This window comes from Denticeps clupeoides, chromosome 2 (assembly GCF_900700375.1).
Source record: "Denticeps clupeoides chromosome 2, fDenClu1.1, whole genome shotgun sequence".
In the NCBI taxonomy this organism is placed as follows: domain Eukaryota; kingdom Metazoa; phylum Chordata; class Actinopteri; order Clupeiformes; family Denticipitidae; genus Denticeps; species Denticeps clupeoides.
In genome coordinates, this window is record NC_041708.1 from 4,352,616 (window position 1) to 4,379,800 (window position 27,185).

General features: G+C 42.2%; 4 protein-coding genes across 8 annotated transcripts; 1 reads left to right on the top strand and 3 right to left on the bottom strand.

The window, feature by feature from the left end:
• Positions 1-490: 490 nt before the first annotated feature.
• On the bottom strand, positions 491-15,190 carry mpp2b (MAGUK p55 scaffold protein 2b). 4 transcript variants are annotated; one of them, XM_028970286.1, is made up of 13 exons: positions 15,104-15,190; positions 11,482-11,546; positions 6,342-6,442; positions 5,162-5,314; positions 4,434-4,586; positions 4,125-4,352; positions 3,334-3,465; positions 2,634-2,736; positions 2,256-2,309; positions 1,955-2,116; positions 1,508-1,710; positions 1,235-1,363; positions 491-1,131 (listed from the first exon to the last, which is right to left on the bottom strand). In XM_028970286.1, the coding sequence occupies exons 2-13, from the start codon at positions 11,510-11,512 to the stop codon at positions 955-957; spliced, it is 1,626 nt and encodes a 541-aa protein (XP_028826119.1). In that variant the 5' UTR covers positions 11,513-11,546; positions 15,104-15,190; the 3' UTR covers positions 491-954. The 4 variants fall into 4 exon arrangements, 3 of the variants coding, with proteins under 3 accessions (XP_028826119.1, XP_028826117.1, XP_028826118.1); XM_028970284.1 differs by having other exon boundaries at positions 2,256-2,324; XM_028970285.1 differs by having other exon boundaries at positions 2,256-2,324; positions 15,073-15,145.
• A 508-nt stretch (positions 15,191-15,698) lies between these two features.
• On the bottom strand, positions 15,699-19,536 carry pyyb (peptide YYb). The gene is made up of 4 exons (XM_028970418.1): positions 18,199-19,536; positions 17,717-17,904; positions 16,354-16,437; positions 15,699-15,963 (listed from the first exon to the last, which is right to left on the bottom strand). The coding sequence occupies exons 2-4, from the start codon at positions 17,902-17,904 to the stop codon at positions 15,939-15,941; spliced, it is 297 nt and encodes a 98-aa protein (XP_028826251.1). The 5' UTR covers positions 18,199-19,536; the 3' UTR covers positions 15,699-15,938.
• Positions 19,537-21,058: 1,522 nt separating this feature from the next.
• chlsn (cholesin) lies at positions 21,059-25,078 on the bottom strand. Of its 2 annotated transcripts, XM_028970415.1 has the most exons (6): positions 24,942-25,078; positions 24,723-24,849; positions 24,491-24,598; positions 22,573-22,781; positions 21,424-21,505; positions 21,059-21,334 (listed from the first exon to the last, which is right to left on the bottom strand). In XM_028970415.1, the coding sequence occupies exons 2-6, from the start codon at positions 24,840-24,842 to the stop codon at positions 21,152-21,154; spliced, it is 702 nt and encodes a 233-aa protein (XP_028826248.1). In that variant the 5' UTR covers positions 24,843-24,849; positions 24,942-25,078; the 3' UTR covers positions 21,059-21,151. The 2 variants fall into 2 exon arrangements, with proteins under 2 accessions (XP_028826248.1, XP_028826250.1); XM_028970417.1 differs by lacking the exon at positions 24,942-25,078 and having other exon boundaries at positions 24,743-24,849.
• A 589-nt stretch (positions 25,079-25,667) lies between these two features.
• On the top strand, positions 25,668-27,140 carry uqcc4 (ubiquinol-cytochrome c reductase complex assembly factor 4). The gene is made up of 2 exons (XM_028967231.1): positions 25,668-25,803; positions 26,482-27,140. Exons 1-2 carry the CDS (start codon positions 25,673-25,675, stop codon positions 26,810-26,812), a joined length of 462 nt encoding a protein of 153 aa, XP_028823064.1. The 5' UTR covers positions 25,668-25,672; the 3' UTR covers positions 26,813-27,140.
• Positions 27,141-27,185: the final 45 nt, after the last annotated feature.

A 27,185-nucleotide genomic window follows, 5' to 3' on the forward strand; every position in this document is an offset into this window, starting at 1 on the left:
GGACGGTGATTTGCTCATTGGCACCTCAGTGGTACCTTGGTGGATCTGGATTCGAACTGGCAACCTTTTGGGGCTGCTTCCTTAAACACTAGGCCACCCCTGCCCCCTCAGTTCTGTTTATTATAATATGACCTCCATTACTGATTTATATTCGGGGGAAGTGTCTCCAGTAATTATTATAATCATTCATTGTGTTTTTACATGTGTAGAGTAACACACATTAAACAACCAGAGTCATATGTTGACATGATATACTTAATACTACTTTATTCATAAAATATAAATGTTTTTTGGGGTTCCAAATTATCTATATGAAAAGAAGAAAGCGCCTAAAAAACGGACAGACAATTCCCAGCCTTCTCTAGAACAAACGTTTTTTTTATATTAAGTACACTAGCATTAAATGCCTACTAACAGGAGTATAAGATGGGATCTACTGACGGTCCCAACCACAGCATTACACATTCCAATGTCACATGGATGGGAGACATTTTTGGTAATGATAAATCAATTTATTAACCCATTATAGAAAGAGGTGGGGCACTGCCAGTTTGAGTCTAGCTAAAACAAAACATACGTATGCAGCAATACCATCTCTATATCTTACAAATGGAACACTGTACATAATAATACAAATATTCATATTCAGTAGTTTTCCAATATATTTACAGCCAACATTTATCCTAACATATACATATAGTATCTAAAAGCCTTTTTCCACAGTTATGGCATTTATATAATATTTCAGTTGCCAATTCTGGAAGGTTCCTTTTTTAGCTACTATAAATTCACTTGTTTTGGGTGGCATTTCTGTCTTATCTGTCTAGATTGTGATATGTGATCTCTCTCTGGTGGCTCCAGTGGGTCTTGCTTCGAGTTTGTCTTGCCTGACTGATCTAAAGATTTACACTCACCCTGTAACCTTTGACCAATGACTCTCTGCCTGTTAGATCTTTAGAAGACCCAGCTGACGGGCACCCACTGGTATTCTGTGTTAAGCCTCTCCAGCGCCCCCTTCAGGCTGCGGTAGGCTCCCTCCAGGTTGTCGTTGATGATTGTGAGGTCAAAGTAATGGCCATAGGCCCTCTGGATCCGTTCGCTCTCATCCACCGTCCTCTTCAGTTCAGAGTCCTGAGTTCAGCGGAATAGAAATATGGAAGTAAAATAAAGGTCATGTGTTTTTTTTTTTTTTTTTAATGATAACATGAGGTAACATGATTACAATGAAGTTTACCGTTAACTGCTTGGTGACTACCCCAGCTTCAATGGCCGAACGATTCATGGCTTTCAAAACCTCAAAATCGGGAGCTTCAATGAACACCACATAGGGAAGAAACTCAGATGTCCTTAGAACCTTCAGAGCCTGGCAGATCACATCATACATGTCACTGGTGTGTAGACTAAACCTGACATGCAAAGAGCCTAGTCTGTTTCTCTTCTCTATTTATCTCAAAATTTGTAGGGTGAGTGTTGTATTATTATTTGCGCAACTACTTTCAGTTCTTACCTGTGGATTTACATCCAGGATGCAGATTTTGCCAGAATCGATAACTTCATGAATGGAGTTGATTTTCGTGCCGTACAAGTTGCCGTCATATTCCCCGTGCTCCAGGAAGCGGGCGCTCTTAATGTCCGATTCCATCTTGCCTCGGGACATGAACAGGTACATCTGGCCGACCTTCTCATCCACTTTGGGCTTTCGTGATGTGTCTGTACACGCAGGAGAAGAACAGATAAAATATGATGTTGGTGTGGATTCACTGCTGGTCTCATCATATGATTTGATAAAATAATATATAATGATATGATTAGAATATAATATGATTCTTAGAATAAACATAATATTAAAAATAATTATTAAGTAGAGGCCACCTCATACTATGTCCAGTAAGGTCATGAGCAAAACCGTATTGTGTAGTTTTTTATTAGACCTTTGACAAAGCATGACACGCACAAGGTGTGGTAGTTCCATAGCGCTGGGGGTCCAACACCAGCAGCTTGTTTTTCAGGCTGCGTCGGCCCACCCCCTGTGCCCCAATCAGGACCAGTGTCTTCCGTCTGAAAGGGGGCACCTTGGCCACCTCCTCGTAGATCCTCAGCTCATGCCGATCAAATTCTAGAGAATAAACAACAGGTTGGTGCTTCTGTGCAAACACAGATGTGAAACCAGCTATAACAAAAATCATGGTCATTATGAGAAACAGCTAACCATGGTGTAAGATGGTACTATAGATGGTACTTCTATGTGTTATTACCTGCGTTTTTAGTTGTCAAGTACATCATCTTCTTTTTCTTTTTGCCCCCAATGCCTGCACACAGGGGCCCTGAAAATTACACATCGGTATTCTCAGCCTCCCCCTCAACATGGTCTGTTTTTAAGACCACATATGACATATTATTGAAATAATAAAAAAAATATAAAAAAGTTCAAACAGTGGTATTGCTATCCAAACCAACTCAGGCAAGTAAGGCGCTTAATAGTGAGTCTACCACTAGAGGGCACTATTAATCAAATATTAATCCAACTGACAGACCAAATACTATTATTGTAAAAACCAGAATTGACTAGTTCCCCTGTCTCCTTGTCGTCATCGTGTTGTACTGCAAGTTAAGGGTTAGGGTTCAAGCTAGACCTGGAGTGGTGAGTTCGAGGTCCCTCTTCACAAAGGCTTTCCTCTTCTCCTCGAGGAGCTGGCTGGGGATGAGGCCTGCACTGCCACCCTCCAGGGGACACGCCTGTGGGTGAGAGAGGAGTGGGTCTTTCAAAAAAGGGTCTGTGGCAAGTGGCAGTAATCCGCACTTTAGTAGTTATGGTGCTGCTCAATTATTTAGAATTTTTTTTTACTCATTAAACCAAAACCTAGAAATTTCCGCTTTCACAAGGTCATGTGAGTCTCTGAACTTACACACGCACACGTTGGTTTTTCAATGCTGTAGATGTTAAATTGTGAAAATGCTAAATACCCGCTCTGCCCCACTATTTGAGAAGCACTGCTTTAAGGCATGATGTACACCTTGTATTCATGTGCAATCTGTACCTGAATCATTAGAAGATTTATTAGTGTTCGCACCATGTATTCATATTCTTGAATGTGGTCTAAATAGCAGAACTTTGATAATGTTGTTTCCATCCAGACTACCATACCTTGATGCATTTGGTGCCATTGATGCCTAGTCTGTACGTCACAGTTGGTCAGATGATAGACACTGAAACTAGTGAAGGCGGAAACGTTTGGAGGATAGGGGGTTCTTACAGCGGTTCTTACAACATCTAATTTCATGCATCAATTCAGATTGTTCCAAAAAGCTTATGGCAGGTTTACATCTACATACCTGCCACCAGTTGGGGTCTTCCTGGTTAAAGATCTGAAGGATGTCTCCACTGCCGAATTTCAGCCCCGCCTCTTTACATGGGATGAGATTGTCGTGGGTGGGGTCATAATCAAAGTGGCACTTGACGAAAGCCTACAGAAAGGGATCAGGTTAGGAAGGCCCTCTTTTTTACTCTGACTTCTTAGAGAGAGATGACAGGACACAGACCCCCTTCCTGGAATAGTCCCACAGACACGTATCCCACACGCATATCCTGCAATCCTATCCTCCGGTACTGGCCAGAACTGGCAGCCTCATCACTGGCATACAAAACACGAGGCACAGATGGACCCATCCCATGCCAGATGGACCGCAGAGAGAACTGCTGCCTCTAAAATCACTGCTGCCTATACCTTTGTTACCATATAAACACACAGACACCCTGAACCACTAACACTCTTCCCCAAAACATTCCCAAATTACAGCGATGGAGAGCATACAGGCAAGTCCACAGGCGAGGTGGCCATTTATTCTGTAAGTAAACCATGGCGCCTGGGCTTTAGTCCAGACAACGGGGCCTTCGACCAACAGACTAGACATGCTGAGCCAAGACAGTTGGCACAGGTGTCTTCGCCATTGAACCGGGCAGGACATTTGTCCAGCTCCTTCGGACTGCGGGTCAATTAGCGTCTGAAAGGGATCGCATGGCCATTGGGAACAAATAGATGGTTATTTGTTGACTGTTAATGGCTGTTAAGCTAGCAACTTGTTCATGTGAGAATGAAGCGGTTTCTGAGCGGAGTGTGTGGTACCTGGCGAGGTGTGTGTGGTTCCTGGTAGCTGGGAAGAATCTTGAGGACCACGCTGCCGCTGGCGTCTCTCAGCAGGTCCTGTAGGACGCGGGGGTCGCTGCCCACCTCCTTTCCGTTCACCTCCTTAATCACGTCCCCGACGTGCAGCAGGCCCTGCTGGTCGATCATGCCCCCGTGCAAGATCCGGGCGATGACCAGCTCGCCCCTCTCCACGCGGAATGTCACGCCCTGACAGAAACACGCTCAATGCAGCAATTTTCAACAGCGCTTATGTATATATATCAATCTCTGGTTTTATAATGAGCCCACCAGGTGCTCTCCAGACACTTTACGAATCCCCACCATCCGGACAGCATCGGGGGGTACAGGCTGGCTCAGGGAGGCGTCCATGAAGGCACAGGGACTCGGAGGTGGAGTCTCGTAGCTTTTGGATGCTACTGAGTCGTGTGTCTCCAGCAAAGACTGCAGACCCGTGAGAACACAGATGACGAGCTCAAGATTAGGCCAATGTGCTTGATAAAACATGTTTTTTTAATAGGGCTATTAAATTCCTGCAATTAATTCTACATGTGTAACACATTTTTTACGACATTTTTACGACATTACGCAGCAGTGTCCAGTTCACATCCTGGACATGTCTGCCATGCAGGGAGCACAGGAGCAGCAACATTATACTAAAATAATATTTACATCACATTAACAGCATTCCAGATCTCTAGGTGGGTGTGTTACTCACTAGGTTACTAACACCAACAACTCTGGGAAAATTTCATAAATGAATTCAACATTCTTGTCATTTTCTGCTGCAATGTGACCCAAAAATGCAGTTTTGCGGCGCATGACATCACCCCACTCAAAGTGAATGGGAAGCGCCTCAGTTGATGCGTATTCAAGTGCACTAATTAATATTACAGCAGGCATAATGAATCACAATGAATTCCTTGCAATAGCTGCAGTCGATTAGTTGCAATTTGTTCATCAATTCACAGCATGGCCTGCTAGCATGGCCTAAAATGTGAGCGTTTATGGCATCGTACCTGGAAATGTGGCTCTTTGAGGATGTGTGCCAGTTCGCTGGCGGCCGAGCTGGTGTGTGTGAGGGGCGTGAGGTCTCTGAGGATGTCCTGCACCAGCTCCATGTTATTGTCCCGCACCGCCTCCAACTTCGGTTCCTCAAAGCGCTCGTGGGCCTGCAGTCGTGATTGTTGTCATCACCCACACACAAATTTTTTTGGCAATTCAAACTGCATCGACTGTGCTTTCATAATCCTCATCGGACACTTCTAAGTGCCCAGAATGGAAGTCTGCAGCCCATACTGCTGTCACAGTCCCAGTTAAGTCTGAGGTCATTCTCAGCACTGACAAAGGTCAATATTGAGAGTAATTAATGGTGATTATTTCCGGTAGCACTTGGCTCCAGTAGCGACCCCTTCTTCCAATAAAGCTGGACTCTGAAGGAGATCTGCTGCTCAGATAAACGCTCTCACTCGACTCGGCCATCCCCAGTCATTTAGTCAGACCTCAAGTGTTCGGAGCTGCTGTTACGCTGATAGAAAGGAGCGAGCCTCCCTCATGTGTCAATTGGAAATAAAGGATGGAAGGGATGTTGTGTGATAATGATAAATGTAGGTGAGTTTGCACCTAAATTGCTTTGATCTTCTCATACAAATGCACAATAAGAAAGTTACATTTACATTTACATTTACAACATTTATCAGACGCCCTTATCCAGAGCGACTTACAATCAGTAGTTTCAGGGGACAGTCTCCCTGGAGCAACTTAGGGTTAAGTGTCTTGCTCAGGGACACAATGGTAGTAAGTGGGATTTGAACCCGGGTCTTCTGGTTCATAGGCGAGTGTGTTACCCACTAGGCTACTACCACCCTTCCAAGTTGCAATATGTCAATGAAACAACCTGGAATATGTCAATGAAAAGAATGTCTCTTGACATTTGTGTCAGTGTTAGACTTTTGCAGACATTTCTGATCTCTTTGATCTGATCTGATCTCTTGATGGAATGATCCTTTTCCCCTGTCTGTGTCTGTGTTGTTACCATTAACAGTCAAGACAGAACCTTATTCTGAAGTGAATAATGATCCGTTTGTATCAAATGAGCCTGTCCATGGTCTACATGGGATAGATGGAAAAATTGACAGGAGGAAGCCTGAGCGTAACTGCACACACATTGCAAATAAAAAAAAAATAAGACTGGCTCACCACTGGACTCTCCATGATGCCCTTAAGGAAGATCAGATCTAAGTCGTTGGCTGTGGTAGAGCTGGTGCTGTCACTCAGCGTGTCCAGGGCCTGATGCATGGCTGACAAGGGAAAGAACCGGAAGTTACTAATGGCACTTAGTAGATGCAAACATGGTCATGGCAGTCTATAAAAATGCTACACCTGTATCGCTCACTCTAATTTTAATACTTCTTGTGATCCCACTCATATCTTCAATTGTATATAGCATAGAAAACCACATGCAGTGCAAAGAGCAAAAAAATCATTGGCTTCATATGAAATATGATATGATAATATTTTCATTTCACTCTCTACATGTGGTGCTACATTGAAATAGTATCTCTAGCATCATTATACCATGACATGCAAATTATTAACAACGTATACTAGGACAGTCAATGTCATTATTATCATTATACTGCCTGTCATTTTGTGTCACACTGTGGATGTTCCTGCTGGCCTGCCACAACCAGAATAATGATGTTGCAGATTGTCTTCTCCTTCTCCATGGCAAGGACAGATACCCAGCACTAATTTGGGACTGTTTTGTGACTGTTTTAATGTGTGTGTGTGTGTGTGTGTGTGTGTGTATATGGTACATTCAGTCTGAAATCTTCATTTGCCCTTGAATCATTCTGCCATGACACCCAAGCAAACTTCCATGTGGATGCAGATTCAGGGTTGTGTTCATATTTAAGTTAAAGTTCATGTTTACCACATTTATATTGCATATATAAGATGCAAAATGCATATCTTGTGGACACATTAACAAATAAACAGCACATTAACAAATAAACAACCAAGTGGGTTAACAACCATGAGTATGGAGAGATGCAACACTTTCCAGAAATTTGGATTGCAATTTTTGAATACTGAGCAAGTAATATGTGCAGGCTGACTTCTGCTACTTAACTGACATTTTGAAAAAGTACGTGAAGCACACGGCATGCCAGCCTCGAATTATGAGCTCCTGGTAACATTTTCCGACAGACCAACATCTGCACAAGATAATAAACTCACGTACACATAAAAAAGGTGGCTCTAATTTCAAATGGATTTTTGGCATTTGGGCAAACGGCGATAAAAAGAAAAATGTCAAAAAAAAAAAAAAAAGATATGAATGTTGTTGATGAAACACATGAAAGAAAGCGAGTCTCTTTTGAGCCCAGCGAGTCCTCATTAAGACCAGTCATAAGTCAGGTTCACAGCTCCCCACTGAGCAGGGTTAAGACAGGACCGACAGGCGGGCAGGGATAAATTCCACATGAGCCACTCCATTAAAACTCGATATGTACTTTTAATACCGCACGGCGCGTCTCCGCCAGTCTTCCCCAGATTTAAAATGCTGCTAAAGTTTAAATGGTGATACAGAACGCATCTCGTGCTCAAACACGTTCGCTATCTTGTGGCCAGGAGACTACGGGCGAAGCGGAACCTGCAGCCAGTGCAGCCCCTGCATAATTCTCTTTAATTAGCCAACCCAGCAACCCCGTCAGCATTTTCCCCACAATCCTCGGCGTCTGCAGCATTCCAGGCCATCTCTTCAGTCTTAGCTGTGCCCAGTGAGTGCTTTTTCAACCAGTCAGCTTTGAATGATTATTCCTCATTATTACCTACAGTGAAATCATGAACCACAGGCATAGGTGATAAAACAGTAACACCAAATTATTTTTATCACGCGTAATATTAATGCATAAATAAATAGTGCTGATAAATGTTGAATACATTTTGTTATGAATGATACTGATTTTGTGCATTGTTTTGGCAAAGGCAGGAAGTAAATGTACATTCTGTTCTGCAGCAGCACGACACACACACACACACACACACACACACACTAATCCTGACTAAGGGCCACATGAGCCACTAAAAAAGATTTTCACATTCCACAGGAAATAGTGGCTAAATCCAAGACAGACAGTCAGATCTTGATCAGATGCCAAGCGGTGCAGATTGACTTCAAAGAACTTCGACTCAGGGCAACCCGTCAAACGAAGGCCACTTTATTAGAGACAAAGGGTGCGGTGGAATGCTGGTGTAGTGTTGACAGGGTTTGCCATGATGATGCTTGTCCCATTACAAAAAACAAACCTGGTCTGCTGTGGTTCTTTAATCAGAAACTCTAGCTTGTATCACTTTGTGAGTGACAGATTATTTTTTATTTAGAAAAATAATCTGAATACTGAAACAGTACCTTTTCATTTCTTTTAGGTAGGTATCCATTCAACACATTTATTCTGGCAGTAATAGCACATGATACTCAACTGAACCTGAAAACTGCAGCAGCTGCTGAGCAAAAAAAAAATCAACATACATTTTAGGAAGAATATGACCTTTATCTATGAGAAAGAGAAGGACTTTTAAATAGCACCATGGCCGCTTGCTGTGAGAATACCGCGCACGGACAGATGCAGCGGGATCATTCCTTAGCCCCCTGTCTCTGTGGACCAGCCCTCGCCTGCATTTGCGCCCTCATGCTACGTCCACGCATACGCCACTATTTGGTCACGTGTGGTATTCCCTCGTGTGCACTACTCCCTTGCGTACGCTAATCGCTCATTTTCAACTTTTTTTTTTTTTGAATATCTTTTCTGTCCTGGTGCACTGGACCAGAAAAGTTCATCAGCAGAAATTCAAAAGCAAATCCCTCCGAGTGAGAACGTGGGAAAACTGTTATCTGAATACCACTTAAAAAGTATAGCATCCTTCATCATTTATTTTTTTAATTAAACATTAAAATCTCCCCATCTGATGCTGTATAATTAAAAGCACCCACTCTCCCCCCTCCACTTCCCATTTTGCCCTCTGCAGCCAGTTTGTACATGAGCACAAATGTTTAAGAAAAATCCATTTAAAACGGCACCACAGATGCACAATAGAGCCGGAAGGACTGAATTGAATTATGACAGTCAAAGGAAAATGGCCTAATTACCACTATCTCAGAGTAATTGTGATAGTTCTTCAACAGAGAACATTAATAGACTAATTGCATCAAAGCGTTTTCATATTTAATTTCCATATTTTAATCCTTTTTGGTCACAACCTTCATATAGGCACTTCATTAGGATTTCTTAACTATATAATGAATTCACCATAAGGAGTTGGGTTCAGCTGAAATAAAATAATGTTAAGTGCTCGGTTAGGGGTCTCAGTGCTGGACGCGTTTATGCAGTACACAAAATCAGAATTTCTCATAATCCTGTTGTGCCGACTTGAAACAGCTCGACCAATGCCAACTGTGGAGAACAATGTTGACACTCCCACAAGAGCATAATTAACTGGACAGGGGATTTAAAGTTGATGTCGCCATGGAGATGGCGGTTCAAGGACTGAATGAAGGACATTCTTAGGAAGTCAAAACTGCTTAATAACCTTTAATGTTTTAATCAGGTCCTAACCTGGATGGTTTAAATGCATCTTTTTTCTCCCTGACTTTTAATCTATAATGACAACAATCTTAAAATCTTAAAACATAAGGGTATTAAGGACTTGGGAACTCAGCACTCAGCTTATTTTTATTATTTAATTAATGTTTTTTATCTTTTTACAGATGTAGTTGGTCCTTTAAATATGTATGTGCAACATTCTCGCATGCACACCGGTGAAATCAATGTTAATCACACACAGAAGCGGTCATGACTGAGGGCTGATGGGAGAAGGAAGTGCAGAGACGGTGACATCTGGGCAAAAGGGATTTATTGGTAAACGCAAATGAAAACGGCACGAGGGCCAAAACAAAGGAAACAAACAAAAACAGACCCGCAGGCATGAGGCACAAGGCCAGGAATCCTAAAAGAATGGCCAGGAACAAAAACAAACACAAAGGGCACATAGTCTATTCCACATTACTGCAGCAGGCATGTCTGAGTGCTGCTTCTCTGGTTTTATGGAGTCCTGATCCATTAAGCCTAATTGGTGTCCGCTGGAGCAGGACTCCATGGAGCAGGACTCCATAACCGGGTGTATGGACGCACACTAGTACAATACACTCGTGAACGAGGATGCTGCCTGATGAGAAGGATAGGATGGAAATCTGAGTTCCTCTGCCACAGAAATATATGTGATGTATTCTCCATACTGGTACAGTAGACCTCTAGTGAGCATTTACGTTGGTTGTGGTGTTGATTATCACACAAATCTTGCGTCCATTCAGGATGGCTTGGACTTTGATTTGAACAAGTAAAAATATGTGTCACTGAGTGTGAATGTATTATTAAGTCACCCCATGATTAATGGATGATATGCACTCAACAGTGTAATAGGAAAAAAGATTTGTGAAGAATTGGGGATCTGTGAAGAATGCAATGGCAAGATCACCTTCACTGAAATACAATTTCTGAATAAAAGGGGCCCTACTTTGTCGCTCTGTAGTATGCATAGTGCATGTGCACTTATTGGTTTGCTTATTGCTATTCAGAGGAAAGCATGTTAACAATATGTACTGAGCCAGGGTGGCAAGGAGAGTTTGTGCAAAGGAATCCTGATGTAAAAAGCCAGTATAACTGCAAGACACTATTGTACTATAATTAACAACATATTTAAATACTTAAAATCTGTATATTTGAGTAAGTATTTTAAATACGTATAGGTTGATAGCTTGTGGTGTCATTTTTCAGCACTTTTTACCTGCCCATCATGTGTGGGTGTAAAATACCAATCTTTTATCTAACAAATGCTGGTTTTCACAAGGGTTCATGATTCATGAGCCTTAAGACCTGCGTCTTCATGATGGCACGGATGGTGTAAAGATACTCCATTCACCACAGGCTGCTGAGGCAAAAAGCAATCAAATGCCAATTATATTATCTTGAAATTTACTGAAACTAGTTCTGTTGCACGACTTATTATTCTCACAAGTTAATACTTCAAATAAATTAGCTTCTCATCAGTAACCATTTGTACAATATTTAATTACTCACTCAAGAAAATGTAAAAAGTAAAAGTAAAAAGTGATGTAAAAAGTAGGTTTCACATAACATTTTCAAATGCCCTCGTCCATAATGCATAATCCAAATTAGACATTGCTGCCTCAATTCCAAATCCAAATGCCAGAATCTGATGCCACTCACAGAGAGAACATAAGCCCAACATAGTGGGTGTGAAACAGCGTGGAACTTACCCGAATCTGAACTGGCGGACGCCACTGGCATTTTGGCATGCAGAGTCCCAACACTTGCAACAAAACTGCAGACGAAGACAAACATAAAATATTAATATTTTAAAGGTGGCCTTTTTTATATAAAAATACTTGGTGCTTGTCAGTATTTTGGAGATGAGCAACAAACTACCCACCCAGACCTTTTTGTTGGAGTGTAAATATATTTCTGACTGCCACATGATAAACTTTTCGGATGTTTTAACGTTTAAAATGGGAGGAGCTTGTGGACATGACTGATAGCTCCTACACCCTTCTTCCAGTTTATAGACGATTTAAACAGAGTTGTGGTAGCCTAGTCGGTAACGCACTCGCCTATGAACCAGAAGACCCAGGTTCAAATCAGTAACCATGGTGACAGTACAGCTTATATGTTTTCCTTGTTGATGTAATTGACTGGCTGGTTACAGGCTGCTCTGTTTCTGCCCCCGTTTAGTGTTTTTCTCCATTTCAGCTCTGAACAGGAGGAACAATGCCCCCGCACAAGTGGCCAAACGTGGACAGCTAAGCCCCAGTAATTAAAAAGAAATGCGGGTTTCTAATGTGGTTCAGTAAACCTCGGCCTGTTAGGAGTTGTAACCAAGGCGATGAGTCTCCATTGCTCAGATTACAATGTGTGGCACGATCCACCTTCACCTTATGCACATTAGCGTCCAAACGGGGCCTGATGTGTCGAGTCCTGATGTGTCTGACGTCCTGCCTGACTAAAAATAGCAATCCAGCCTCCCGCAGGTTTTTACGCCTCCCATTACAGAAAAAACGGTCGTATCCAAGACAACGGCAATTCCCTCTCCATGGCAACAGGAGAAAACGAATGAAATGATTATGATAAAATAAAACAAATTAAAAGCGCAATTAGCTTTCAACTGTATCGACGTATGTGATATTTCCAGGTGTGTGCTACGCCGGCGGGTGCTTCGCATGTCCATTTTTTTTTTTTTTTGCACCGTACTCCAGAGCCCCACGATGTGCGTCAGAGAACAGAACAAGAGAAGCAGAGAGACAAGAGCTGAACGCTACATGCCACTCCAGTCTGCAAATGTAGGTAAAAAGATGTAGAAGTGGCTGGCTGGCCTGCTCCACCAGAGTGGGCCGATCCGTTCATCTCAATTCCCTCTGGGTTTAAGTGGCGTGTAATAAACAGGCGTATCTCCAAAAAAATCATTACGGCCTTTGGAAGCGCAAAGGAATGGCTTTTTAATCAGATACAGATACGTAATGTTATCGCCTCCCCGCCGGCATGCATATTAATGAAGTGGAGGTGTTACTACAGTATAGTGATCACTCAGACTTATTCAGATGTTTTGACTCCACTACAAATAGAAACCGTGTGTGTGTGTATAAATAATTATATACACACTCACAAATTGTGAGTATACAAATGTTCATCTGTAATATTTTGCACCAGTAACATGTAGACATTTGCCTATTGTTGTCATAATTGATCAATATCATTATGATGGTTGAAACAATGTTACATGTTACGATCACAAAATCGAAATGTGTTATTTGTAATGTGGACATTAAAGTTAATATGAAATTAATATTGAATACAAATTAGTCAGCCCAGCGTGGCACTGTTACGAGCCAGTCTAGGGGTATGACCCAAAACAAAAGAAAGAAAAAAACCTACTAAGATGAAGTATTTTATAAAAAAAAAAAACACACAGCACAAACAGAGAACAGAAACACACCACAAAACCAGGACGTAACAAGCACAGACTGTGATCACAACACAGTGACTGTCGTCTCCCAGACAAACAATACAGCAGTCTTGTGGCCAGATCACCATATTGCTTGTTACCATGGTGACGACCTCTGTATTGCTACACCTGAGCAAGGCAGGCACACTGACAGCGGAATCTGGAATGGGGAGGGGTACAGCATATACAAGGATGAGGCCACGAAACAACAACCAGTCGCCCCTATGACTGGGGGTCATTACAGCATAATTACGTAGCGAAAGGAGGCTCATCACAGCATCTGTGCGCTCACACTGCGCCCAGTTTCTGGTTGCTATGGCAACACTGATGTTGTAGTAACGACTGTGTAGATGCTGCTCATGGTAGCCTACTGAATGCAGCATATATGGAGAGAAGCCAGCGGAGCTTTGAAGTTGAACAGTGGATCTAAAAGCATTTTTGGCATAAAAGGCAGCGGCATTGATTGAGGAGGGCGGCACATGCGGCTTTGTTTTCATTTCACCATCGCTACAGGCATCACTGGGGGGTACGTGTCGAGGGACCGTGCAACGAAAACAGTAACAGCGGTGACATCAAACACATGTCGCCCTGTCGCTGGCGCTCTGGAAACACGGATGATCAAATTGATAAAAAAAACAAACAGATTTCACATGCTCTTAATGCCTGAATGCAAATAACTACCACACTTCAAATAAGAATGAAGAAAATAATAGACAATTTCCTATATTCCTCTATTATTTTATTTTTTTTTACAAAATACTAAAATCCTCCTCCTTTTCATGGGCTGCGTGTGGCTTAAATGAACTTGTGTGCATGCATTTTACTAAACTTTGACCTCATTTAACGATTGAATGTGATTGATTCTGATTGGCTGCCAATTCTCATTAATCTAAGATTTTTTTTATCTGCACTGTCCTGCACAAGGTAATTACATGCTTTTAGGCCTAAAAGGAGACCTGACTGTATGAAGTCGCAAGGACCTCTGCACACACATAGACCTGGCGGCTCAATCACACTGCTCTCCAAGGCCCTTCAAGGTTTCGGGGTCATGTGAACAGCTTCACAGGACAGACTGCGGCTCACCACCTTCATGGTGTTGGAGATTCTGACCACTACGCAGCAAAAAAAAAATCTCAAGATGAGCTCAGAACATTAAACGAATCAAATTACAGAGATCGGGTCCAGTGAGTTAGAGTTGTACCCACTAGATACTCCTTCATCTGTTTCATCAGTGTGAGGTCTGATGCTGAAGAGCCACACTAACTGGCACTCATTAAAGACTTGTAGACTATACCTAAGCCAAACGGCCTAATGCATTCACATAATAGGCTTTTTTTTTTTTTTTTAATGCACCATAATATTTTACTGAATCAATTTACAGATAAGAACTTCCATCACCCCCCACAACCTTGTGAAGGTTCAGCAGTGTGTGCGAGTTCATCCCTTTTGCACGCAAAATCTGGACGTTAATGCATATTTAATTGCATTTTAATTCTGCATTATCACGGTAGTGTCGCCAGCCCTTGCAAGGGTGGCTAATGATCAACAAGCAAATGGTCCATAACCTCCACATCCCAGCAGCCTCTTCATGCATATTCCTGCCCGTGCATTATTTTAACAGACAAAAGTGACGCGCCTCTTTTCATTTTATTCGTGCATTTATCCAGCGTCGTTTTCGGTCTTTCAGATCAAAGTGAAGATTTAGTCTGACAGAACAGATGATGCTCCTGAAGGTTCACTTTCCCACCCCACCAAACTACGTCCGCGGCGGCATTTCGACCTCTGCGAACGCAAAGCCCCCTAAAGCACCGTTCGGCCATACATGCGTGCGTTATTCGGCGGCCAGACTCACACGATTGCCAAAGGGAATAAATAACACTTGCCGCTGAGACCGTCAGCTCCAGAGGTTCCCTGCGCGAAGTGAAGCTCGTTGACGAAACGGCGCTGCGCTCGCCGCTGCGCCGTTAAAGGGGCAACGCGCTGCCGGGTCCGCAGCGGGCCGCTTTAACAGCCGTCCGCCGGTGCCTCGCCGTGCGTCGCCGCTTTAAGACAAGTGCTAGGTGAGCGCTAAGAAAACGTTTAGGATCCGACAGTAACTTAGTCGGTTGGTCTTCTGAACATGTAATTTTGACAACCGTCATATTTCATTTTTTCTTCGTAGACGTTATAGTTATTATAGTTATTATAGTTTTTTTTTAAACCCAAATGTAAAATCGCATTATGAGTCTAATTATATTTGGGAAATAAACAATCATATTTTTATGCTGTTAAAGATGCAAAATATGTACTATTGCAAACTCAACAGCCAAATGCACGATTAATAGTGGGCGTGTCGGCTGTACGCTTGACTCCTTACATTATTTTTGTCGTTTGGAGGTGACTTACAATGTCTGGATAAGTGCTGCACTCTAGCGGTTACATTCTGCATTTACATTTTTATCAGTCTCACAAAAACATGAAAAAAGCACCACAAATAAAAAAATTTAAATTGAATCTTTATTCATTTCTATGTGTATGAATGTGTATGAATTATTTACAATCGTCTTGAAAGAAGTGTGCATGGGAGAGAGCAAAAGCCCATAACTTCTTGTGTATCATCACAGTTGGGCCTGAAAGATTGTGGAGGCTGGCTGGTTCGGTGTTTTGCCATTTGCTGGATATGTGAGACGTTTTAGGAAAAAAATGAAGGCATAGCAGAGAGAGACGGAAACTGAGAAATCACCACACCAGGCTGCCGTCCGCACTGTGGGAAAAAAACAAGATGGATTTATTAAAACACAACCTTCACCATGAGACCACCTCATCTGTCATCATTCAGGCCCTCCATTGATTTGAACAAAAACTGCGGACATCTGAAACATTAAACTCTTAATGCAAGACTGCCAGTTTCTAATGTATGTCTGTGTTGACATGCAGAATTAAAATCGCATGGATTAATTGGAGGCAGCAGCATAATAGATAAGAAATAAGATGCTACATCCTGTCATTTGCTTGGATCAGGTTATTTAGAACTGTGGTATATTGCTAGTTGTGTGTGCGTGTGCGTGTGTGTGTGTGTCTGTTAGTACATGTGTATGGGCCTGTTTGCCCAGTTTAACCAACTGGTAACTGTATTCCAGACAGTCAGACTCACCGTGACCTGATGTCCTGCTGTTCCGAGTCATCGCCAAACAGGAGCTCGGTGGCGGTAGCCTCTGAGGCGCCTCGTTTGCCGTATCTGCATAATAGAATTTTATGCAATAAGGAGCTCAGAAGACACAGAGGGCATTCTTCATTCTCACCTAAACACCACCTCTGACCTGGTCGGGCTCTGATTTCAGACCATTCTCAACTCAGCAGTGACACCGATGTGATACTGGTGTGGATCAGGTACAGGAACAGATCAGTGTCACTGCTGGGAATTGAGTGGGTCCGTCCCCCCACCCCCTCTAAAATATATCCAGCTGTCCTGAAACTGACCATCAAAGAAGGGCGGGAAAAGCCTGAACACACAACAACTGCAGTGCAAATGAAGCAGCTGGTAAGTCTTAATAAAACCATACAATATAATATACATAAAAATACAAATAAGCTATATTTCTGACCGAAAGCCATCAACAGTTTCACAGTCCTGCAAATAAATACTGAAAGCTGGCATGACTGAAAACTGCACATTTCAGTTAGAGGAAATGGAATGCCCTCAGACATAATGGTGCATCATTTCATCAGCACAGAGAATATGGTTATGATTCCAGTAATATAATATGTGAAATATAATCTGAAAGCTGTTTAAGTTTCAACATGTACAGTACAGGCCAAAAATTTGGATGCACCTTCTCATTCAATGTGTTTTCTTGGTTTTCATGACCATTTACATTGGTAGATTCTCACTGAAGGCATCAAAACTATGGATGAACACATGTGGAGTTATTTACTTAACCAAAAAGTGGAGACCTGACCTCCACAGTCACCGGACCTGAACCCAATCCAGATGGTTTGGGGTGAGCTGGACCGCAGAGTGAAGGCAAAGGGGCCAACAAGTGCTAAACACCTCTGGGAACTCCTTCAAGACTGTTGGAAAACCATTTCAGGTGACAACCTCTTGAAGCTCATTGAGAGAATGCCAAGAGTGTGCAAAGCAGTAATCAGAGCAAAGAAACTAGAATATAAAACATGTTTTCAGTTATTTCACCATTTTTTGTTAAGTACATAACTCAACATGTGTTCATTCATAGTTTTGATGCCTTCAGTGAGAATCTACCAACGTAAATGGTCATGAAAAGATAGAAAACACATTGAATGAGAAGATGTGTGCAAACTTTTGCCCTGTATTGTGTATAACGGTGAATTCCTTCTGAATTCAAAGGTCAAAAAAATTTATATTATGTGATTCACTGGCTGCTTACAATAGTAATTGTACTTTGTTATTTAATTTTGAATTTTGCACCGTTGGTGATTCTGAAATGCCTGGATATGCTTTTCAATAATAATTGGAAAAAAGGGGGCATGTGACCCACCGCTGTCTGGTGATGAGGTTGATGTAGTGCCTGAGTGCAGTCTGATATTTTGCCATTTCCTCAGGCCCCACCTCTCCCACGGGAGGCTCGGGTTTGGGGGGATAAGCTTCAGCGAAGGAGCTCAGACACACCAGCAAGCACAGCACCACCGCCAGCAGGGCTGACCACGATCTGAGCGAACCGGCCATCTGCAGGTCAAGTAAAAAAGCATTAGTTATTACAGATAAAGTAATAAAGTATTACAGATTTGTTTCCGCAAAATACCTTGATCAATTCATGCATATTTCAGCTTTCCTTTAAAACAACAGAACACTCCATCTCTATGTAAATGAATCTGCTGTTTTAAAGCAATAGTGAATTTGATGCTATAATTATCACAATCATTTGATTGTGCAAGCAATTGCACAGCCAATAAAAGATTTTTTAAATATATATTTTATACACAGTGAGTTATTGTTGAGATCGGCAGTCCCGAGACTTACTGTTTCAATACCTTGATCCCTGGGGTACAGGTTTGAAGATTTCGTCTGTACCTCCTTCTGCGCCTTTGCTGGGACGTGGTGTGATTTTTATACCCACTGTGAGCACTAACCCCACCCCACAGCAGGAGGGGGAAAATGCATTTTATTATATATTTACACACTGATAGTGTGTAAGCAGATGGCTCTGATATGGCAATAATCGTGGGGAAACTTGTGACCTGTCAGTAAAAATCTGTCAGTAAAAAAAATAAAAAAAAGATAAAAGTTAAAAAAAAGTTTTAAAAACGTTTTCCACTTTAAAAAGATACATTTACTTTAGATTTGTGTCTGTTTTCGGGCACGAATGTGTTACAAAACCTAAGAATATTTTTTGCTGTTTTTATTAGGCAACCGATAAAATGAAATGCAGTCATTGACTGTTTCCAGCAATTTAACAAACAAGGGGTGTGTAGTAGTCTAGTGGGTAACACACTCACCTATGAACCAGAAAAAAGACCCAGGTTCTAACCCCACTTACTACCATTGTGTCCCTGAGCAAGAGACTTAACCTTGAGTGTCTCCAGGGGGACTGTCCCTGTCACTACTGACTGTAAGTCGCTCTGGACAAGGGCGTCTGATAAATGCTGTAAATGTAAAGATATTTTAAAAAATAGAGCAATATACAAATTTTGCCAAATATTTACTCAACTTTGAAATGAAAAGTTACATATTGTATCAAGTTTCAGATGATTACTAACACAAACCAATAACAGAAATGGCCACTTCATGTGATTTATCGGCTGTTGCATATCAATCAATGAGAAGAAACAACAGTCTGGAGATAAAAGCGCCACTTCATGTTATCAGTTTGCGCAAACAGGGGGAAAGCGGCAGGAGATAGTGGTCATCACACCGGGGACTACATCTTCAAACAGCCGGGACGGTTAACATCCTACTGGAAAGAGATTACACGCACCCAGCCAGGCCTTGAGTGTAAATGTGTTTGTTGAGTAAATGTTTAATTGAGGTACGGATACTCTAGGGATGTGGCTATAGTGCTTTTTCGCTGGAGACAAAACTACGGTTTAAAGTAGTCCTTCTGGAAGGAAAAACTACTCATTCACGATGAAATATTTCTGAACGACACTAATGGGAGAAGTTTGTGAATAATTGGACTGTTGACCAAGAGTATAAAAATAAAAAATAGGCGACCACTCGGCCCTTTGAGCTCTACTGCTTCAAAGTTGCAAGAATTTAGTCAAACTCTGATTTGAAGGAGTCAAGGATCTTTATAGCTTGCACTTGAGCTTGACTTCTGACCTCCACCCTTATGTTAAGAAACAGTAACATATGGGTTTATTCAGCTAGTTTACTCATGAGGAAGTTTAATTAATCCTAAATTAATCCTAAATTAAATAAATTCCTGCCTTTCAGGAATGCTACTGCCCACTCAAACTATTAAGACTGCTCACATATTTGCACCGAGTCAATGCATGAGGGTGGACATGTCTGCCATGCAAGGAGCATGTGAGCGGCAACCAATCTTTGCGAACAGACCCACATTTCCAATGCAAAGTGAATGAGACATGCCACTGTTGGTGCCTTTGTCTTAAGAATAGTCTTAAGAAGCTTTAGTCTTAATGATAATTATTTTAAAAATGTGTGATTAATTTGTTCTAAGTAATAATTGATTGACCGCCCTACTAAATACACATTGTGAAATGAACACAATGTGTTAAATGTATTTCTGAAATTCTCATTATATTCTCAATAAATTTTCAAATAAACCAGGCGCATCAGCAAATATGGGTTCAATCGCTATTTCTTTGTCAATGACTATTTTCTAATTAATATAGTAATAATTTCAATTCAAAACAAATTTTCATGGAAATCAAAGACATTTTAATTCTATTTGCTAAAAGTTAACTGATCTCTAAAATATGTTTGGAAATTAAGTCTTTACAGAAAAGTTCAATTTTAGGTCCAGAATTATTGTTCAGTATAAACGAGGCGACTCATTTTTGCACGTTAGAGAGAGTAAAATTACTTATAGAATTAGGAGCATTTCAGTGTTTTCAGCCAAAACTCAATCCCATCACTGCTGTCTGGAATTTATAACATTCCTCAAATCGGATCAGTACACGAATTATGGATGATGTGGCCGAGTGCGTTCTAATAATTATTCCCTTGGATTTAGTTGGGAGACATTTGACACCCCTAAGATTACCTGCCTCTTCAGCACCACATATGTTTTAGTTAAACGAATAAATGAGTGCATGCCACTTTGATGTAGAAACAACCGTTCACAAGGTGGGTAGATTAAAGGTACAAAGATATAAAAGTAACATAGACATAAAAACATGTCACAGCTGAGCCCAGAGTGAAGTGATAAGGGGACAGGCTTCCTTGTGTGGTCAGACCGAATGGTGCCGGCTTAAAGGAGTGATTGCATAGAATAAAATGCCCTTTATGATGAGTCCCCGCCGCAATCCTGGCCAAACCTGCTCAGCCAGAGCCTTTCGCATTTGAGATATTTACACTGCGGTGCAGAACGTCCCAGCGCGAGCGACTGTTCCGGCATGGGGTTGAGGAGTGAGTGATATTAATGGGGAAACGATTAGTCACTTTCAGCCTTATCTGCGGTGAAAGGGAAGAGGGTGGCCACTAATGGGAGCTGAGTGCTCCTGCCTCATCACGCGTAACTTGACGCGGAGGGAGAAGTTGATAAGACCTCGGAGGATGCGCATCGTGGCTATAATCCGCAGACCACAGCGTACCACAAATATGTTTAAGCTGACATTTAACCAATGCAGGAGCATCAGATGAATTAGTATTCAAATCACTGGTCAGATAATGGTCCAAATGTATACCATGTATAATGTACGTAAAAAAAAAAAAGTTTTATTTGAGGAAGAATATACATATTTATAGAAATCCGTATTTGAGTGTGCATGTGCTTTTCCCATTTTGTGCATCAGGACAGCAGCTGACAGATCTCTCTGGCCCTCTGTATCCTCCTCTGTGTTTCAGGGTCATCTGGATCTGCCCCTTCCTCTTCTCTGACCAACGACTCGGCCTTCTGCACAGTGAGGTCCCGTGCCGCGCCCCGCAGGTCCTCCAGGTACAACAGCAACACAGAGAAGATGTCGTCAGCTACCTGAAGAAACCATAGAGATAGAGAAATAAATAAACAGGAATAAACACTACAGCTTCACATCAAATCCCACCAACAGTACATGATATTACCTGATCTGGGTCATACATGTGTCTGAGAAGCCAGGTCTGTCGGGTTTTCTGGAACCTCCACTCGTCTCTATTCGCATGCCAGCTTCATAGGTATGAAAGAGACACAAAGCATAAGAGCTTGGCCCAATAACCAATAACAGAGCATGAAAGGGAGTGATGGCTTGCAACATCTGAAAAGTGTCTTGAAGGTTTTTCCCAGGACCTTCTAATTTTTTGAGATGCTCTAGTATCTGACCCACTCACTCATCATCAGTAATCACCTCAGGCTAATGACCGTCACACAGTAATCTGTATACTGACAGAAAGTTGAGCGGCTGGTCAGCACATCCTGGAGCGGAGCACGCTCAAGAGTGTAAAGATGACAGTGGACTTCAGGAGACGCTCCCCCTCACCAGATCAGACAGACCAGTGTCTCCTGTGGAGATCTTCAAGATCCTGGAGCTCCCAGGACCTGAAGTGGGAGACCAAAATCTCCTCCATCCTTAAAAAGACCCAGCAGAGGATGTACATTCTGAGACAACCGAGGAAGTTCCGTCTTCCACAGGGGCTGCAGTCAACGAGTCCACCCTGTGCTACACCATCACAGTCTGGTATGGAGTAGCCATTAACAGGAGAGCACTAGACTGCAATGGACTGAATAGATGAAAGAAAAGATCATCAGACTCCGATGACCTTTTGATGATCTGCCCTCCATCCAGGACCTGTTCCCCCAAGAGCCATGAAAAAATGAGGAAAGATCATCACAGATCCCTGACACCCTGGACACAGACGTTTTGATCTGTTGCCCTCTGGCAGACGATCTAGAAGCCTTCAGACCAGGACCAGCCGACACAGGAACAGTTTCTTTCCTCTCGCCTTCACCCTCCTAAAAAACTGAACTGTCAAACTTTTACAATCTCAATTACCTACATCATTAAACATCGTAATTTCTGTATATGACGATCGCCTGGAATACAAATGCCTTGTATGTGTTCCAATAAACGTAATTCATTGTTTTAGGTTCTGTACATATTTTAGCCACCAGGGGCATCACACAGTAGATTTCAGCATTTGAACAGTAGAGGGGTTCCTTTACATCAAAAGTTCACTGGTTAAACTCAGCACTCTGGACAGACACGGTAGGCCTTAAAATACTTGTGTGCGTTTTACCATCTCAGATACTGTAGGGCTTGCTGCGCTGCTGTAACCTTCTCGTGCTTCTTGGGACGGATGCCCTGCTCTTTCAGCCTTTTCTTCTCCTCCTTTTTCAAAATCTTCTTCATCTTCCTCTCCAGCACTCTCCTCTCCTCCGGGCTCAGGTCTTCCTCTCCCTCCACCTGTCGCCTCTGCTCAGGAGAGCCTGGCAAGCTCCCTTCATCCTGCCAAAAGTCGGGGAAAGCCAACATCAAAACAGCTCCAGGCCTGGTGTGTGTGTGTGTGTTTGTGTGTGTGTGTGAGTGAGTAGGCATGCATGAGAGTAAATGTGTGTGTGTCCAACGTAACGAAAGAGTCTTGCAGTTCCATGCATTTTCTAATGAATTTAAATGCTTTAACATTGTCACTCTGCTTAAAACCAGATGAAGAAATGACCACAAATCACACACATGCTCAAAAAAGCACAATACAGAACAAGGAAATAGTTAAAAACAAAAAAACGACAGAAATGTATAAATACTGTTAATTGTCAGTTGATGACAACTGAGCATGACAAACCATATTAGACCTCAACATTAAAGTTGTAACATTTTGAGAATAATCTCAGAATATACAATAATTCATTGTTGTAATTTATGACTTTGGTCTCAAAATGTTATGACTATTATTAATTTTAAAATGACTTAGTCAAGCACTGAACCTGTTCATTTTATGTATACATTACTTCTCAAACTTTACATAGTTGTCACTATAAAAACAAGATCAAGGAAATTTACACAAGCGCTCTCTCTCTCTCTCTCAGGCTGTTTTTATGCACTTCTGAGAACCGTGCCATAATAATACAAGCATATAACATTATGTAACCAGGTATTAAATCTTTATGATGAAATCATTGCATTGGACAATAGAATATCAATTCCTGACAAAAAGACTCATAAAGTCTATAAATGGAACGCCTTGGGTTTTCAGGGCATATAGTTAAACATCCATGTGATGTTCCTTCCCCGTTTACATATTTATGCACACATTCACACAGCATCAACAGGGTGGTAGTAGCCTAGCGGGTAACACACCACAAAGTCCCACTTACTACCACTGTGTCCCTGAGCAAGACACCCGAGTGTCTCCAGGGGGGGGCTGTCCCTGTAACTACTGGGGACCCCGTCTGCCACAATTAGGGACAGACACACGACCAACAGCTTTGAGGGTGATGGTTGCCGTGGTGATGGTGGGTTTTTTGTGTGTTGCCTTCAGAGAACGCTTTCTCCGACTTGCACTTATGATGCGAGGTGTTGAGAACCCTGTGTCGCTGGGGTAACAACTCACAGTCGCAGGGTGGTAGTAGTCTAGTGGGTAACACATTCGTCTATGAACCAGAAGGCCCAGGTTCAAATCCCACTTACTACCACTGTCCCTGAGCAAGACACTTAACCCAGAGTGTCTCCAGGGGGGGACTGTCCCTGTAACTACTGATTGTAAGTCGCTCTGTATAAGGGCATCTGATAAATGCTGTAAATGTAAATGGCAGGAGTAGAGGCTCCATTTTACAGGGCACCTGGTGACGCTAGCAGTTTGCAGCAACTACTCCTGCCTGAACCCGCTGCTGTACAGCCGTGGCAAATGAAAATCCTCTCTCTCGTCTACTCTAGCAGTGGCGTAGTGGCATGCCACTTTAAAGCCAAGTATCCAGTCGACCAGGGCATATAGTTAAACTATTTTTTTACAGCTATTGTAAAACTATTTTAATAATCAATTTTACTTCTCATCGCTGTAAGTAATGTGAAGATGTACAGGAAGTAGATTTACCCGCAGTAATAAATAAAGGTCTGTGTAGTAAATAAAAGCATTCTGGAGATCAGTAAATTGCATGGTCTAGGTTTTTGTGCTAATTTGTCTAAATGACAGTTGACAAAATGTGAATGTTGCACACCACCTCAATAATCTCGGGATCCTTCTTCTTCTTCTTCTTTTTAGACTCTGGCTGCTCAGTTTTATTTAGGATCCTTGCAGGCTTCGCTCCAGAATCGAGAACTTGAACGTCCTATGGAGACACGAAACAAAGGCGCTTTAAACGTGCATTAATCCATAAAGTTATATACCTACCCCCCACCACCACCACCACCACACACACACACACACACACACACACACACACACACACAAACCTCTATCTTCCTTTTCTTGCCTTTGCCATTCAGACTCTTTTCTTTTAATTTTGACGTTTTGCTTTTCTTGATGCTTAGCGCTTCATCGGGTTGAACGTGGCGTGCTTTGCTCTTTGGCATGACGGCTCTGTCGCAGAGAAAACACGATCAGATCGCAAATCAGCTAAATGATACAACACGTTCAAAAATCCTCAAAGCACATGAATTATACGTACGTACCTGCGACCTCAAAACTTTACTTTTAAAGTAATGTTTTTGTTTTTTTACAAAGAGCTTTCTAGAACGCCATAGTTACACTTCGATTGCTCAAAATGTGAAGCACATGCGGGAATCAGGAAACACGCAGTATCTCTGTCAGGAAGGATTTTTTCGGTGCACACGACGCTAGTCTCTGATTGGTGGATCCGCAAAGAGTTCTGGGATTTGTAGTTCAATTAAAAAAAATTTTTAATGCGACTCCTACTTGAGTGGAAATGTCGAAAGCTGATAATGTACCCAATTAGACCTGATAATGTATTGCTGGTCAAGGAGAGAAATGTTCGCCACATGTTGAAGTTCACGTCGAACTGTTAAGCACATTGCACAAATGATGAGGAAACAAACGTGGAATTTACGATTGGTATCAGAGCAACACACTTTCCATTCGAATACTCCGTTTTCCTCATATATATAAGGCACAAAAGACACGGTTTCCGGCGGAATAATTTATGCGCTGTACGCCGGTCTTGTCGCCGATTGGTTCATTTGATCGAAATGATTAAAATGTACGTTCATAAAACCAAAACATATACATCTTAACAAAAAAAAGAAACCTAGGCAGTAAATGTTTACGCGTTAAAAGTCTACAGTTTGATGTACTGGTGCATTGATGGATTAATGCACACGATGGAACGACTTGCAGGCTGTTCTTGTTCCCGTCGGACAGTTTTATTCGCCGCACGCGATGTTGCATGACCGACGTGTGTGAGATGAGCGGTCAGGGCTTCAGCATGTCGGCTGCGGCGCCGCGACGCTTCATTTGCCGCTTGATCGTGTTGCCTTCGCGTCGGGCGATTTTGCGGAGCGGAAACCTGGCGCTCGGGTGGGTTTTTAATAATAACTGCGATATTGATTGATGCCGTTCCTTTTTAAGCACCGATGCTTATTTAAGGCGATAGAGTACTGTACTGACTTAAAAAAAAGAAATAACCAGAAGGTCATTTTAGAAATTAAATTATTAACTAATGGGAATGTTCTCGGGTGATTATAATGTGAGAGTATGTGTCGTGTCACCTTGGCGCAAAGTATTAAGTCATTACGTTTCAAATTCTTAACGTCAGTAGGTTATTAATGTCTTATCCAAGAAGACATTTTTACAAGTCTTGATTGGACTTGTCTGGTCAGATGGATCCAGTGTGAAGGGCTGTGTTGCTGCAGGACTGCTCATAAGTTGATAAATCCTTCATTTTGGCCTCCATGCGATGTAGTCCTGCGGTCATAACAGAGTAGAGTAAATTGCAGAGACCACAATCACTGGAGGATTACCAGCAGCGATTTACATTTACGGCATTCATCAGACGCCCTTATCCAAAGCGATTTATGATCAGTAGTGACAGGGACAGTCTCCCCCTAGAGACACTCAGGGTTAAGTGTCTTGCTCAATGGTAGTAAGTGGGGTTGGAACCTGTGACTTTGTGGTCTTCTGGTTCATTGACTGCAGCAATTTTGTTGGAAAATTCACTGGTTTAGTAACACTAACACTTTCTTTCCTGCCTCCAAGGAACCTGAGCTCCACGCGAGCACTCTCGGTCACACACCGGATGGGTGCGAAGAAGCCGGTTGAGGACGAGGAAGTCGGGCAGCCCATCAAGTTCTCCACGAGTAAGGCGAGCCATCGGACATGGACTGTGGAGCGCTCCTTCGGGAGCACACATCAGCGGCCTTGGTGGAAGGTTCTGCCCATCACCGTCGCTGGGGTCGCCTTTTTGCTGTGGTGTGTGCTGCGGGAAGAAACTGAAGTCGACGAGACACTCGACAAGCCGCTCCACGAGCGTCTGCCGGGAATATTATCTGAAGAGGAGGAACAGCAGCTCAAATCTAAACCTAGTTAAAATATTCAAGAAACTGACTGGACTTAGTGACTCCTCTGAACTGCTACTGAGATGATGTAATGTATGCTTATTTTGATGTTGATTGCATTGTGGATCAGGCCTAGTTCTTAGATGGAAAGACCCCAGTGAATGCCAGGACTACTCTGGAGCCCCAGCAGGTACTTTAATGATCACCTGGTCCTGTGATGTGGTGATCAATAAATGTTTAAAATGAAATTTTAAACAGTGGGTCTTCTGGAACAGGATTAATTCCAAAATGTTTGTGTACTCAACTTCAATGTTCATAACGTTATAGAGCTGCTGCACTATAAATATGAATTTTTTTTTTTTTGGTGGTGAACATTCATGCATTGGTCTAATGTTCAATTCTTAC

Coding starts and splice junctions, on each gene's coding strand:
- mpp2b (XM_028970284.1), bottom strand. CDS start 11,512: ATGCCAGTGGCGTCCGCCAGTTCAGATTCGG. Junction 5,315..6,341: donor GCATCATGGAGAGTCCAGTG/GTGAGCCAGTCT, acceptor TCACGACTGCAG/GCCCACGAGCGCTTTGAGGA. Junction 4,587..5,161: donor TCAAAGAGCCACATTTCCAG/GTACGATGCCAT, acceptor ACGGGTCTGCAG/TCTTTGCTGGAGACACACGA.
- uqcc4 (XM_028967231.1), top strand. CDS start 25,673: ATGACCGACGTGTGTGAGATGAGCGGTCAGGGCTTCAGCATGTCGGCT. Junction 25,804..26,481: donor AGCGGAAACCTGGCGCTCGG/GTGGGTTTTTAA, acceptor CCTGCCTCCAAG/GAACCTGAGCTCCACGCGAG.
- pyyb (XM_028970418.1), bottom strand. CDS start 17,904: ATGGCCGGTTCGCTCAGATCGTGGTCAGCCCTGCTGGCGGTGGTGCTG. Junction 16,438..17,716: donor AACCTCATCACCAGACAGCG/GTGGGTCACATG, acceptor TCTATTATGCAG/ATACGGCAAACGAGGCGCCT. Junction 15,964..16,353: donor CAGCAGGACATCAGGTCACG/GTGAGTCTGACT, acceptor TTTTTCCCACAG/TGCGGACGGCAGCCTGGTGT.
- chlsn (XM_028970415.1), bottom strand. CDS start 24,842: ATGCCAAAGAGCAAAGCACGCCACGTTCAACCCGATGAAGCGCTAAGC. Junction 24,599..24,722: donor GCAAGAAAAGGAAGATAGAG/GTTTGTGTGTGT, acceptor GTGTCTCCATAG/GACGTTCAAGTTCTCGATTC. Junction 22,782..24,490: donor AGGATCCCGAGATTATTGAG/GTGGTGTGCAAC, acceptor GACTTTTGGCAG/GATGAAGGGAGCTTGCCAGG.